General features: G+C 45.9%; 1 protein-coding gene across 2 annotated transcripts in view; it reads right to left on the reverse strand.

Moving 5' to 3' along the window:
• LOC137675683 (kinesin-like protein KIF2A) overlaps positions 1-10,823 on the reverse strand; it is a 125,253-nt gene extending 114,430 nt beyond the window's left edge. For both annotated transcript variants that reach the window (XM_068421852.1, XM_068421851.1), the window contains exon 1: positions 10,613-10,823. In XM_068421852.1, coding sequence (XP_068277953.1) covers positions 10,613-10,676 — 64 coding nt within the window. In that variant the 5' untranslated portion in view covers positions 10,677-10,823. The remainder of the gene's footprint in view (positions 1-10,612) is intronic.
• Between the last annotated feature and the right edge of the window lie 3,269 nt (positions 10,824-14,092).

Below are 14,092 nucleotides of genomic sequence, written 5' to 3' on the forward strand. Positions count from 1 at the left end.
CCCTTCGTCCAGGTCATTGATGAATAAGTTAAACAGGACTGGACCCAGTACTGGCCCCTGGGAAACACCGCTAGCTACAGGCCTCCAACTAGACTGAGCACCGCTGATCACAACCCTCTGAGCTCTGCCATTCAGCCAGTTCTCAATCCACCTCACTGCCCGCTCATCTAAGCCACACTTCCTGAGCTTTCCTATGAGGATGTTATGGGAGACAGTGTCAAAAGCCTTGCTGAAGTCAAGGTAGACAACATCCACAGCTCTCCCCTCATCCACCCAGCCAGTCATCCCATCATAGAAGGCCATCAGACTGGTCAAGCATGATTTCCCCTTAGTGAATGCATGTTGACTACTCCCGATAACCTTCTTTTCCTCCACATGCTTAGAGATGGCATCCAGAATGAGCTGTTCCATCACCTTTCCAGGGATGGAGGTGAGGCTGACTGGCCTGTAGTTTTCTGGGTCCTCCTTCTTGCCCTTTTTGAAGACTGGAGTGACATTGGCCTTCCTCCAGTCCTCAGGCACCTCTCCTGTTCTCCATGACCTTTCAAAGATGATAGAGAGTGGCTTCGCAATAACATCTGCCAGCTCCCTCAGCACTCGTGGGTGCATCCCATCAGGGCCCATGGATTTGTGGGTGTCTAGTTTGTCTAAATGATCTCTTAACTTGATCCTCCTTGACCAAGGGAAAGTCTTCCTTTCTCCAGACTTTCTCTCATACATCCAGGGTCTGAGATTCCTGAACAACAGCCTTAGCAGTAAAGACTGAGGCAAAGAAGGCATTCAGTAACTCCGCCTTCTCTGTATCCTTTGTCACCAGGGCACCCTCCTCATTCAGCAGCAGGCCCATGTTTTCACTAGTCTTCCTTTTCTGCTGATATACTTGAAGAAGCCCTTCTTGTTGTCCTTGATGTCCCTTGCCAGATTTAACTCCAAGTGGGCCTTAGCCTTCCTCATCGCATCCCTGCATACTCTGACAGCCTTCCTATATTCCTCCCAAGTGGTCTGTCCCTTTTTCCACATTCCATAGGCTTCCTTCTTCCATTTGAGTTTTGCCAGAAGCTCCTTGCTCATCCATGCAGGTCTCCTGCCCCCTTTGCTCGATTTCTTACTCATAAGGAAGCACCGATCTTGAGCTTGGAGGAAGTGATGCTTGAATATTGACCAGCTCTCTTGGACCCCCCTACCTTCTAGAGCCCGATCCCATGGGATACCCCCAAGTAGGTCCTTGAAGAGGCCAAAGTCAGCTCTCCTGAAGTCCAGGGTTGTGATCCTACTTATTGCCCTGCTTCCTCCATGCAGGATCCTGAACTCCACTATCTCATGGTCACTGCAGCCAAGACTGCCCCCAACCTTCACATCCCAAATCAGACCTTCTTTATTTGTTAGCACAAGGTCCAGCGGCACACCTCTCTGCATTGGCTCCTCCACCACCTGTGTCAAAAAGTTATCGTCAATGCTCTGCAGGAATCTCCTGGACTGTGGGTGCCTAGCTGTGTTGTCTTTCCAGCAGATATCAGGGTGGTTGAAGTCCCCCATGAGAACCAGGGCCTGTGATCCTGAGGCTACTTCCAGCTGTCTGTAGAAGGCCTCATCTACTTCCTCTTCCTGATCAGATGGCCTGTAGTAAACACCCACATTACCACTCTGGACCCCACCCCCGAAGTCCTTCAGTTTAAAGCCCACCTCACCAAGTTGGCCAACCTGCTGCCAAAGATTCCCTTGCCTCTTCTAGACAGGTGGATTCCATCCCTCCCTAACAGGTTATAGTTGTCAAAGAGTGTCCTGTTGTCATAAAGGATGTCAGAAGATGAGGCCTTCAGCCAATAAGAGTTGACATGACCATATATGACCACAGATCAGATCTGACTAGGGTATAAATGGAGTCCCACTGGAGGGTAAATGGAGTTGTTCCTCCTCAAAGCAGTGGGACTGCAGTCAGGGACTCTCCCCTTGGGTCAGGACACCGCCCAAGGTAACTCCTGTGGTTGAGAGCCCTCACCTTATTAGGTGAATGTTTGCGCATTTGGGGTCATCATTCTAAAGCTTAGGAATTCTTAAGTCAGCTGTGTAGTATTAGTTTTGTTTGACATCTGGAACCTGTGGTTTACTAATGTTTGTTGGAGCGCTAAACAATTTTGATTAGAATAAACCTAATTTTGAGTTTAATCTGACTTTGTAACTTCTGCAACATCTACCTGCCTTGTCTATTTTGTGAGCCTTTGTGACAGGGGGAAGAAGCAAAGCATTTGCATGCCTTATTTTCCAAAGGCATACAAAACAAACAGTAATATTTATTAGAAGTTCACACAGGCCTCAGAAAAAACAGTTTTACAAGTTGCTACGGTGAGGTTTTCTGAAACCTTAGACAGAGATCTGCAGGAGTTATGCAAATAACTGCCAGACCTATCAGATTCTTCATGTTAAGCATTAAGTACAAATTGAGGGGTTAGAATTAATATAGTGTCCAGCCAACACCAACCATTACTTTATTGTAGGGTTGAACTGCAGTATGGGACATGAGAATGATACCAGACGGTTCAAGTTAGCAACAGTTTAGCAAGAGTAGGCCTCAGAGTAGGCTCTAAAGGCTTGCTCTGTGTTACCTTTGTACAGAACAAACTTTCCTGTCAATAATCTTCCTTTTAGCTAAGAATAATATAGAATAATAATAATAGGTTCTGAAGTATCTACATGTTTTGTAGATAAAGTTTGTTTATGGGATTGATAACAAGGTTCTAGTAAACAAAGATTCATGCTGTTTACGCTTACTCTTAGATAAACAAAGGTCTCTGCTAATTATATAAGGCCAAAAGACAAAACAAAACTGTAAAGAACAACTTTGTGATGTCTAAATTAATTTGATTCATAAACTCTTGTGTCAGAGGAGAGATAAGTCCAAAACGATATCTTCTTCTTGAGAACACATGTACTTGTAAACAAGAAGGCCTCAACCACACTTGTGCATAAGCACGATTTAAGGGGGATTGGGACCAGCAGCGACCCCCAGAGACCACCAAAGACCCCTTCCCCAATTTAGTATGCATGTGTCCTGGTTTGACCCAAACCAGGCCAATTAGTCTTAGAGAAACCAAGGTCACTGCTAAATTCGTCACTGTTTATGAGTGAAGAGCTGAAGGGGAGGTCGTACCTGCAGGGAGGAGCAGACAGGACAGGTGACCCAAGATTGACCAAAGAGGTATTCCATCCCATACATGTCATTCTCACTTTCCTATTTATCACTAACCCATTGCCTCCTGGAGGTGGGGCCCAGGAGGGAGGGGCCCTCCTGTCTCCCACTGATTGGTACCAGCTTTGCCAATTCTCCAGTTAAAAGCCTGCAGGTGTGATAGCAGGGGAGCTACTGCATTTCCCCCTCTGCCCGTGCTGGGGGAGCAACTCTGCCTGAGGAGGATTTCCAAGCTCTTGATCTTGTTTTTGTATATATTTGTATATATTTGATTATTTCTATTATTCTTATTATACTCTTTTTCATTACTATAGTTTATTAAAACTGTTTTAACTTTCCAACCCATAAGTCTCTCTCCCTTTTCCCTTTCCCTTAGGGTGGGGGGGGAGGGATAACAGAGAGCATCTGCCACTGGGTTAATAGCCAGCCCAGCTTTAAACCATGACAGATTTATTGGTGCCCAATGGGGGGCTTGAGAGAAGCTCCAACAGGTTGCTCTGATAAGTTGAATCCTGGCTCTGGTGAGAGGAGACCCAGAGAGCTCAGCTGAGAGAATATCAGATTTCTTCCTTTGAGATTTATGAGGGGTTGGAAATTAAAACAGATAGCGAAGATGGTGATGTCATTTTTGAATGCTGTGTTATCTTGTCTTTTTATAGAGTTTCTTTCACAGTTGAGTATTGTAATGATGCCTTACCTGCCGTGGGCACTGTGTTATTGCTTGCTTCTTATGAATGTTTACATGCAATTTAGTAGTGGGCGCTGGTCGAAATGTATTGTTTTGGTATGGGGTTTGATACTGATTTATGCTGTGATAAACTGGGCAGTTAATATTCCGATCTCTTATCTCTATGACACAATGATGGGCAGCTTTAATCGCAAATCAGTAGCAGCAACTTCATCTGCACGCTCCAGGTGTCCTTTAGCTGATTCTGTTAATGATTACACTTCCAGTTTTACTTTGGGAAATAGTACCTTCTCCTTTTCTGCCAAGCTGATTCCACTAGATTTTGCAAAATTAGGATGGTGCTGTCTAGGTGGCATGTTTTTATTTTTGGTTGTCCTGAATGTGTTTCTGATGTGGGATAAGATTAAATATCAGTGCAGGGACAGTTGTAGGTGTTATGCAGCCACCTCAGATCCTACAGTGTGTACTGCTGCTACAGCCACTAAACCCACTGAAACCTCGGCAGCCTGTACCACAGCTGCTACACCCCCCAAGATGGCCACTGCAGCTACTCAGACTCTCACCACTCCCACGACAGCCACTGCATCTACTCAGACCCCAGCATCTATCGAATCTGTACCAATTGCTCCTGTAACCAGGAAGAAATACCAAAAGAAATCAGCTTATGAAGAGAAGGATGATGACTTGGAGCCTTCTAAGGCAGAGCCATCATATGACCCAGGTGAGGGCCCTTCTCAGGCAGAGTTAGGGCCTGACACAGATGGGGGTTTCCTTGATCATCCTTTTAAAGCAGACCCATCACAGAAGAAAAGTCCTTCTAAAGCAGAACTATCACAAGAGGAGGACTCGGACGTAGAGATAACCTACCACTCCTTATCCCTGAAGGACCTGAGGAATAGAAGGAAAGGCTTCAGCTGTTATGATGGTGAGCCAATTATTACCTGGTTGCTCCGATGCTGGGATAATGGGGTGGATAGCATGCAATTAGATGGCAGAGAAGCCAGACAGTTGGGATCCCTGTCCAGAGATGGTGGTATTGATAAGGCGCTCGCAAGAAAGTCAAACACTATCAGTCTCTGGAGGCGACTCTTGTCAGCTGTAAGAGCAGGTATCCCTATAAAGATGATGTTATGAGTCACCTAAGCAAATGGACCACTATAGAAAAAGGTATTAACTACCTTAGAGAACTAGCTGTGCAAGAGATCATTTATAGACACCCACGGAACATTGTAGATCCTGTAGATCCTGATGAAGTGGAATGCAACCGATCCATGTTCCGGAAGGCTGTGAAGAATGCTCCACTGACATATACCCATACATTGTCAATATTAGTATGGGGAGAAGATGCTACGGCACGACCTAGTGTGGGCGAAATGGCTAACTGTATGCGACAGTATGAAGATAGTATTTCTTCCCCACTGCAGGCCCGCGTCTCAGATGTGGAAAAACTGACTAAGGAAAACCAGGACTCATTTAAACAACTGTCAGACAAACTGTCCAGGATCGAGAATAAACTTGACTCTCTACCTACACAGGCACGCGTTGCAGCTGTTAGGAGAAAATGCTCTTCTACAGGACCAGCTCAAAGGAAACAGAACACATCACGAGGTATCCTGTGGTTTGTCCTGCGTGGTTATGGGGAGGACATGAGTAGATGGCATGGACAACCTACCAGTACCCTACAGGCACGAGTACGTGAGTTGCAAGCTAAAAGAAATACCAGAGAGAATTTTTCTAGAAGGATGGCTGCTCCAGTTACCAGTGAGCAGGACCCCAGTCAGGGTAGATGGGCCTCAAATCCCTTTTTCCCAAGTGTGAATAGGAGAAATGAAGGTCCAGTCCCTGTGAGCAGCACAAATCCATTTCTTAATTAGGGGGGCCCTGCCTCCAGCCAGGTGGAGGAGGGACAACCGAGTTTATTGGACTGTGTGGATTCGATGGCCTGGCACATCAAAACCACAAAGGTATTGAGCCTTGGTAGACACTGGTGCACAGTGCACCCTAATGCCATCGGATCATAAAGGGGCAGAATCTATCAGTATTTCAGGAGTAACAGGAGGATCTCAAGTGTTATCTGTATTGGAGGCTGAAGTGAGCCTAACTAAAAATGAATGGAAAAAGCACCCCATTGTGACTGGCCCAGATGCTCCATGCATCCTTGGCATAGACTATCTCAAGAGAGGGTATTTTAAGGACCCAAAAGGGTATAGATGGGCCTTTGGTATAGCAGCTGTAGAGACTGAGGACATTAAACAGCTGTTTACCTTGCCTGGCCTCTCAGAAGATCCTTCTGTTGTGGGGTTGCTGAAGGTTGAAGAACAACAGGTGCCAATTGCTACTACCACGGTGCACTGATGACAATATCGCACCAATCGAGACTCCCTGATCCCCATTCATAAACCGATTAGACAATTAGAAAATCAAGGAGTGATTGGCAAGACTCGCTCACCCTTTAATAGTCCTATATGGCCAGTGCGAAAGTCTGATGGAGAATGGAGATTAACTGTGGTCTATCGTGGCCTAAATGAAGTTACACCACCTCTGAGTGCTGCTGTGCCAGACATGCTAGAACTTCAATATGAACTGGAGTCAAAGGCAGCCAAGTGGTACGCCACCATAGACATAGCTAATGCATTTTTCTCTATTCCTTTGGCACCAAAGTGCAGGCCACAGTTTGCTTTTACCTGGATAGGTATCCAGTATACCTGGAATCGACTGCCCCAGGGGTGGAAACACAGTCCTACTATTTGCCACGGACTGATCCAGACTGCACTAGAAAAGGGTGGAGCTCCAGAACATTTGCAATACATTGATGATGTCATTGTGTGGGGAGATACAGCAGCAGAAGTTTTTGATAAAGGGGAGAAAATAATCCAAATTCTTCTGAAAGCTGGTTTTGCCATAAAAAGAGGCAAGGTCAAGGGACCTGCCCGGGAGATCCAGTTTTTAGGGATTAAATGGCAAGATGGGCGTCGCCAGATCCCGATAGAGGTGATCAACAACATAACAGCTATGTCCGCACCAACTAACAAAAAGGAAACACAAGCCTTCTTAGGCGTTGTGGGTTTCTGGAGAATGCATATTCCAGATTACAGCCAGATTGTATGCCCTCTTTATCAAGTGACCAGAAAGAAGAATGATTTTCAGTGGGGCCCTGAACAACGACAGGCTTTTGAACAGATTAAACAAGAGATTGTGCATGCAGTAGCCCTTGGACCAGTCCGTATGGGACAAGATGTTAAAAATGTGCTCTACACCACAGCTGGGGACAATGGTCCTACCTGGAGCCTCTGGCAGAAAGTACCAGGGGAGACTCGAGGTCGACCCCTAGGATTTTGGAGTCGAGGATACAAGGGTTCCGAGGCCAATTACACCCCAACTGAAAAAGAGATACTGGCAGCATATGAAGGAGTTAGAGCTGCTTCAGAGGTAATTGGTACTGAAGCACAACTTCTCCTAGCACCTCGATTACCAGTACTAGGCTGGATGTTCAAGGGTAAGGTTCCCACTACCCATCATGCAACTGATGCGACGTGGAGTAAATGGATTGCATTAATTACGCAGAGGGCTCGAATAGGAAACCCTAATCGCCCAGGAATCTTAGAAGTGATCATGGACTGGCCAGAAGGCAAAGACTTCGGAATGTCACCAGAAAAGGAGGTGACACGTGCTGAAGAAGCCCCACCATATAATGAACTACCAGAGGATGAGAAGCAGTATGCCCTCTTCACCGATGGATCCTGCCGTCTTGTAGGAAAGCATCGGAAGTGGAAAGCTGCTGTATGGAGTCCCATACGACGAGTCACAGAAGCCACAGAAGGACAAGGTGAATCAAGTCAATTTGCAGAAGTAAAAGGCATCCAGCTGGCTTTAGACATTGCTGAATGAGAAAAGTGGCCAAGGCTGTATCTTTATACTGACTCATGGATGGTAGCAAATGCCTTGTGGGGGTGGTTAAAGCAGTGGAAGCGAAGCAACTGGCAGCGCAAAGGTAAACCTATTTGGGCTGCTAAATTGTGGCAAGATATTGCTGCTCGGCTAGAGAAACTAGTCGTGAAGGTACGTCATGTAAATGCTCACGTACCTAAAAGTCGGGCAACTGAGGAACATAGAAACAACCAACAAGCAGATCAAGCTGCTAAAGTGTTCCAAATAGATTTGGACTGGGAACATAAAGGTGAACTATTTTTAGCTCGGTGGGCTCATGACACTTCAGGTCATCAAGGGAGAGATGCAACATACAGATGGGCTCGTGACCGAGGGGTGGACTTAACCATGGACTCTATTGCACAGGTTATCCATGACTATGAAACATGCGCCGCAATTAAGCAAGCCAAACGGTTAAAACCTTTGTGGTATGGGGGGGCGGTGGTTGAAATATAAATATGGGGAGGCCTGGCAAATTGACTACATCACACTCCCTCAAACCCGCCAGGGTAAACGCTATGTGCTTACCATGGTGGAGGCGACCACCGGATGGTTGGAAACCCACAATCCTGAACCAAATGAACTTAATGAACTTTTTGCATAAAGATGAATCATAAACTAGTGATATGTGTATATATATTTGAAAATGAAAAGGTAGTGGTGATCTGAGTATGACGTGAATGGTATGGAATAAGGGGTGGAATGTCCTGGTTTGGCCAAAACCAGGCCAATTAGTCTTAGAGAAACCAAGGTCACTGCTTAATTCCTCACTGTTTATGAGTGAAGAGCTGAAGGGGGGTCGTACCTGCAGCGAGGAGCAGACAGGGCAGGTGACCCAAGATTGACCAAAGAGGTATTCCATCCCATACACGTCCTTCTCACTTTCCTATTTATCACTAACCCACTGCCTCCTGGAGGTGGGGCCCAGGAGGGAAGGGCCCTCCTGTCTTCCACTGACTGGTACCAGCTTTGCCAATTCTCCAGTTAAAAGCCTGCAGGTGTGATGGCAGGGGAGCTACTGCATTTTCCCCTCTGCCCGTGGTGGGGAGAGCTACTGCATTTCCCCCTCTGCCTGTGCTGGGGGGAGCAACTTTGCCTGAGGAGGATTTCCAAGCTCTTGATCTTGTTTTTGTATATATTTGTATATATTTGATTATTTCTATTATTCTTATTATACTCTTTTTCATTACTATAGTTTATTAAAACTGTTTTAACTTTCCAACCCATAAGTCTCTCTCCCTTTTCCCTTTCCCTTTCCCTTCGGGTGGGAGGGGGAGGGTTAACAGAGAGCGTCTGCCACAGGTTTAGTAGCCAGCCCAGCTTTAAACTGTGACAGCATGTGTAAAGACATTACGTAATGCATTACATAATGTGTTATGTATAAGTTGTTTTTTTAATTGGGTGAGTTTTTCCCTTGGAATTGTATATAAGGGGCAAGCTTTTGTTCTTAGATGTGCATGCTAGGAGGAGAGATCCCCCATGCACCCAGCGCTGCAATAAACCAATGTCGGCTTTCTAAACTATCATTTGGTTTGGAGAGTTTTCTTGGTTACTATTTTCCGGTAACAAGAAGACAAGCTGCATAAAGCTTGTTGGCCGCTTGTTTCCTGCCTCATGACAAAACCACGCTAACTTCAGTGCCTTTGACCTCCAGGTCTTTCTTCCCTTAAAAACATCTGTTTATTCTTTAGCAAGTTTCTGAACCCTGAAGAAAAACAAACAAAAAAAAGACTTTCCAGAAAATCCCAGCAGAACTACACCCCTGTTTAGGAGGCTTCATAGATCTCACGGAGGCTGAGAACAGATGATATATTCCCACTCAAATTGAAGAGCTGAAGTCACGAGTGACTTGCCATTGATTCAGTCAGTGAAGTTCCCATTTCAGTTCTCTCCTTCCAGACAAATATGAAGAGTTAGTACCCTAAACCTAACACACACACTTCCTTTATTCACATGTATTTCTAGACAGCACCATACATCCATCAAGAGATGCTGGGCAAGATGAGAAACACTGGATCCCCAACAGAGAAATAACAACTCATGGGCATAAATAGCACTCTTATATTTTAATCATAAGGAACATCTGAAATAATAACATCAAGCTTTTTTGTCAAATGATGGAAGTGTCCAAAGGCATTTCTGTCGGAGCATACTGTTGTGTCATTTTTTCAGAACACAGCTCATATGCCAGAGCAAACAAGTTATTACTTTGCATTGAAGGCCTCTCCTCCCTCCATCATCTCATCGCCTCCCCTAAGGCCTTCCCCCCTCCCCACCAAAACCTCCCCAGGCTTTCCTCCCCACCCACACACCTCTCCCCCCTAAATCACCTCATCACCCCCATCCACAGCCATCCCACACGTCTCATTGCTCACCCCACACTTGTCCCGTTTTCCCCTCCCCCATGAGCCCATCCCATCCCTGCTTCATCCCCCTCGCACCCACCTCGCCCTTCTCCCCCCCCAATTTCAGCCCCCCACCCCGCCGCCGCCCCTCCCCGCCGCCTACCCGCCCTGCTGCAGCCTCCCCTTCCCCAGCTGCGGCCGCCGCTCGCGCCCCGCGCAACCGCCCTCCGCCGCTAAGCGCGAGCGCTCCCCTGACAACCGCAGCGCGCGCCAGGCCCGGCCACTCCCCGGCCCCGCGCACACAATGAGCCCCGCGCACAGAATGGGCCCCGCGTACACAATGGGCCCCGCGCGCAGCCCTCTCCCCGCCCCCCCGCGCCGCGCACCGGGGCGGCGGCAGCGCCCGGCCAGGGCCTGCGGCCGTTCCGCCGGGCCGGCCCCTCCCACCGCCCCTGCCCCACTGACCATCGCTGCGCTTGATCTCCACGTAGATCCCTATCTGGATCTTGCCGAAGTTGGCCGCTGCCATCGCTTCATGGGGCAGCCGGGGAGATCGGAGGCGCTGCCGGCCGGGCGCACAGGGGGCAGGGAGGGCGCGCACAGCAGCAGCGGCGGCGGTGGCAGCACCGACCGCGGCGGCTCCGGGAGGGCGGGAAGGAAGGAAGGAAGGAAGGAAGGAAGGAAGGAAGGAAGGAAGGAAGGAAGGAAGGAAGGAAGGAAGGAAGGAAGGAAGGAGGGACGGACGGGGAGAGGGAGGGGGAAGAGAGAAAAGGCGCCGGCCGGATACAACAGGCGCTGGGAGCTGCTGCGCCTGTGCGGCTCGCCGCGGCGTCACGGCAGGACCGGCTCATGGGGGAGGCGGGGGCAGAAGCGCTGCCGCGGTCGTCCTCGTCCTCCACCCTTCGTCGGGGCTGGCACAAGATGGGCGCCCCGGCTACCCTAGGGCTGCCTCCCCGCTCGCTCGGGCCTGGGCCGGGAGAGGCTCGTCCCAGCTGTGGGCCGCCTGTGCGAGACTCTTCTTGGCTCTGTCCCCGACTTAGAAACACACACACGCGCCTATTTGGCACCAGATGGTGACTGAGCTGCCTTGAAGTTTTAATGTAATAGCTTTATCTACCTAATATCTGCTCATAAGGCTCCCGTGTGCCAAGTAGAGCAGCTTGGAAGCATGCTTCATACTCCCTCCCCAACCTGCCAGCAGCTCTTCAGTCCAAGTAAGGCCACGCTGTCAACAGCACCCATCCATCCTCACCTCATGACTGCCTTTATACAACTTAAATAAAAATCAAAACACACTTCATGTTCCTCATTTCCCTATAATGATTCCTGTACCTCAGGCAAGCCACTTGGTTAAACATTGTCCCTTGGGTTTCTCCTCTGAGAACAGTTCCTAACATGATAAAGCCACCACAGGTTTAAAATTGTCTCCAGGGAGACCTTCTAGCAGCCTTCCAGTATCTGGAAAGATGGGGAGGGACTCTTTATCAGGGAGTGTAGTGATAGGACAAGGGGGAACAGTTTTAAACTGAAAGAGGGTAGATTTAGATTAGATATTAGGAAGAAATTCTTTACTGTGAGGGTAGTGAGACACTGGAACAGGTTGCCCAGAGAAGTTGTGGATGCCCCCTCCCTGGCAGTGTTCAAGGCCAGATTGGATGGGGCTCTCAGCAACCTGGTCTAGTGGAAAGGTGTCCCTGCCCATGGCAGGGGGGTTGGAACTAGATGATCTTTAAGGTCCCTTCCAACCAAAACCATTCTATGATTCTATATACACGCACACACAAGCCAGAAGAAAAATAGACAAAAAGTTAAAACAAACAGTAACAACTCTCTTGCACAACTTGCTTGCTACTTATATTGGCTCTAACTGATGTAAATCACCCTTTTGATGAACTTCTAATGAAAAAAATAAATTAAGAATGAAAGGTTAACACTTTTTTAGTTTTAAAAACTGGGTCTTACTCTCTTATCCTTGCCCAGCTTCCTTTTTTATATGAGAAATTTAGGTCTGAATCACATTATTCATGAAGGCATTCCTTACTATGGTTATGGTGGAATAATGATATTAAAGGTAGCAAGATATGTCCAGCAAAACTAGTTTGGCTTTCTAGTTTAGTCACTGTCCATTTTATTTAGACTATTGACAAACACTAGGAAGAAATATCTCTGTAAAAGATCTGATGCAAGTAATACCACAAAGAGTCCAGTGGACTTAAAAAAGTCTCTTCTACCCACTATAATTCCACAGCATTTCAATGATTTGGACTGAACATTTTATAATGTTCTTTTACACAAATTCTACTGCGTAGACATACCTTTTATAATTCAGCTTTGTTTTGGAGAAGTACCTATGTCAGACTTGGATAGCCATTGCTTGGTCTCTGTTTAACTGTTATATTTATGATCAATTTGATTAAATGTTTTCTGATATTTTTATGTAATGTAAAAATAAAAATATTCAGATTCTAAGATTAGATGCAGAGTAATTGAAAAGCATCTCATTAGAAATAGTTAAATAAGAAATGATAAATTATTTTTCATACTATTTTGTCTATTCCATAAACTGAAAATTTTGAGAGGTAAATCACATATAATTTTCTAGAAAATTATTTGGGTCCTGTCGCTGCAGAGATAGATGGCTAGTTTTACATACAAGTCATCCCACTGAGGTAAAGAATATGAATCTTAGAAACATATACACAACCATAAGTATTTATAAAATCAGGTGCTACTCTAAAATAGAATAAACTTAAATATATATCAATCTGGAGTTAATCCTGAAATCTTTTAAATACTTTGACCTAAGTCCAGCAAATTGTTTAAGAATGTTCTAAACTTTAGATACAAATTTGAAGTTGACTCTTGAAAATAAGGCCCAAAATTATTATTTTGTTGTACACTCTGTGACAACTGAGATTTTTGTTATTGTCGTAAAGCACACACAGAGGATTTCATAGAGCAAGTCAGCAATGGTCAGAAAATGCTTGTGTTATGTATTCTCTTATTCATTTCATATGCTGCTGCTGAGTGTCTGGCCCAAGGCAGCTAAGCATCTGGGGTCATATTTCATTATGCTTTCCTACCGATTGTATGAAACACAGGCAGAATTCCTGCTAGACAGCAAACTTGCTTCAGAAAAAACATGAGCAAAAGCAGATGAACCTATATCTCTGTCCAAGCCTCTTGCTGCCTACAGGTAGGCCCAGAACAACTATACTGTGGATATTTATATTTAGTCTTCATCCTCCTCTTCCTTCTTTCTTTTCTTCCTTCTCTCCCCTCTCCAAATCTTCAAGGGAAATCTCAGAGGGTTTGTGGTAAACCAGTGTTCCAGTCAGGCTATTCAACTGACAGATAAATACACATTTCTACATCCTTCTGCTATCCAATGTAACTTCTCTGTCAGAAGGAAATATCCTGTGTCATATTACCTGTGAAAATAATTTTAGCATGAATACATCTGCCTTGTAGCTTAATCTAATACTTACATCCCATCTTTGCCCCACCAGCAAGGATTTTGCAGCAAGTCATGTAGACCTATTCTGCCTTGTAAAAACGGAATGCTTTCTTTACTTGTTCTTAGAAGTTATCCTATGGCTTTCTATATATTTCTGTCATTAGGACACTATTAGCAAAACCAGATATTCATACCTGAGGTATGTTTGTCTTAACACACAATATTTTAGTACATTTTTGTGTTGAAATTTGAATTCATGTAGATTGTCAACATGTTTTGTTATTATTTTACCCCTTTTTAATGCCCTTTCATAAATCCGGTGTAACCTCTGGTTAATTAGCTAGAACTACATTGCATAATGCTATGGCAACACCCAAACAGGGGCTGGGCTTGGTAGTGCACCCAGAGGACATGGAACTCAGTCCTGAATATGCCTGTTCCTCAACATACATGTATTGGGTTTGCGTGGCAAGGTTTTGGTAGAAGGG

This window comes from Nyctibius grandis, chromosome W (assembly GCF_013368605.1).
Source record: "Nyctibius grandis isolate bNycGra1 chromosome W, bNycGra1.pri, whole genome shotgun sequence".
Classification (NCBI taxonomy): domain Eukaryota; kingdom Metazoa; phylum Chordata; class Aves; order Nyctibiiformes; family Nyctibiidae; genus Nyctibius; species Nyctibius grandis.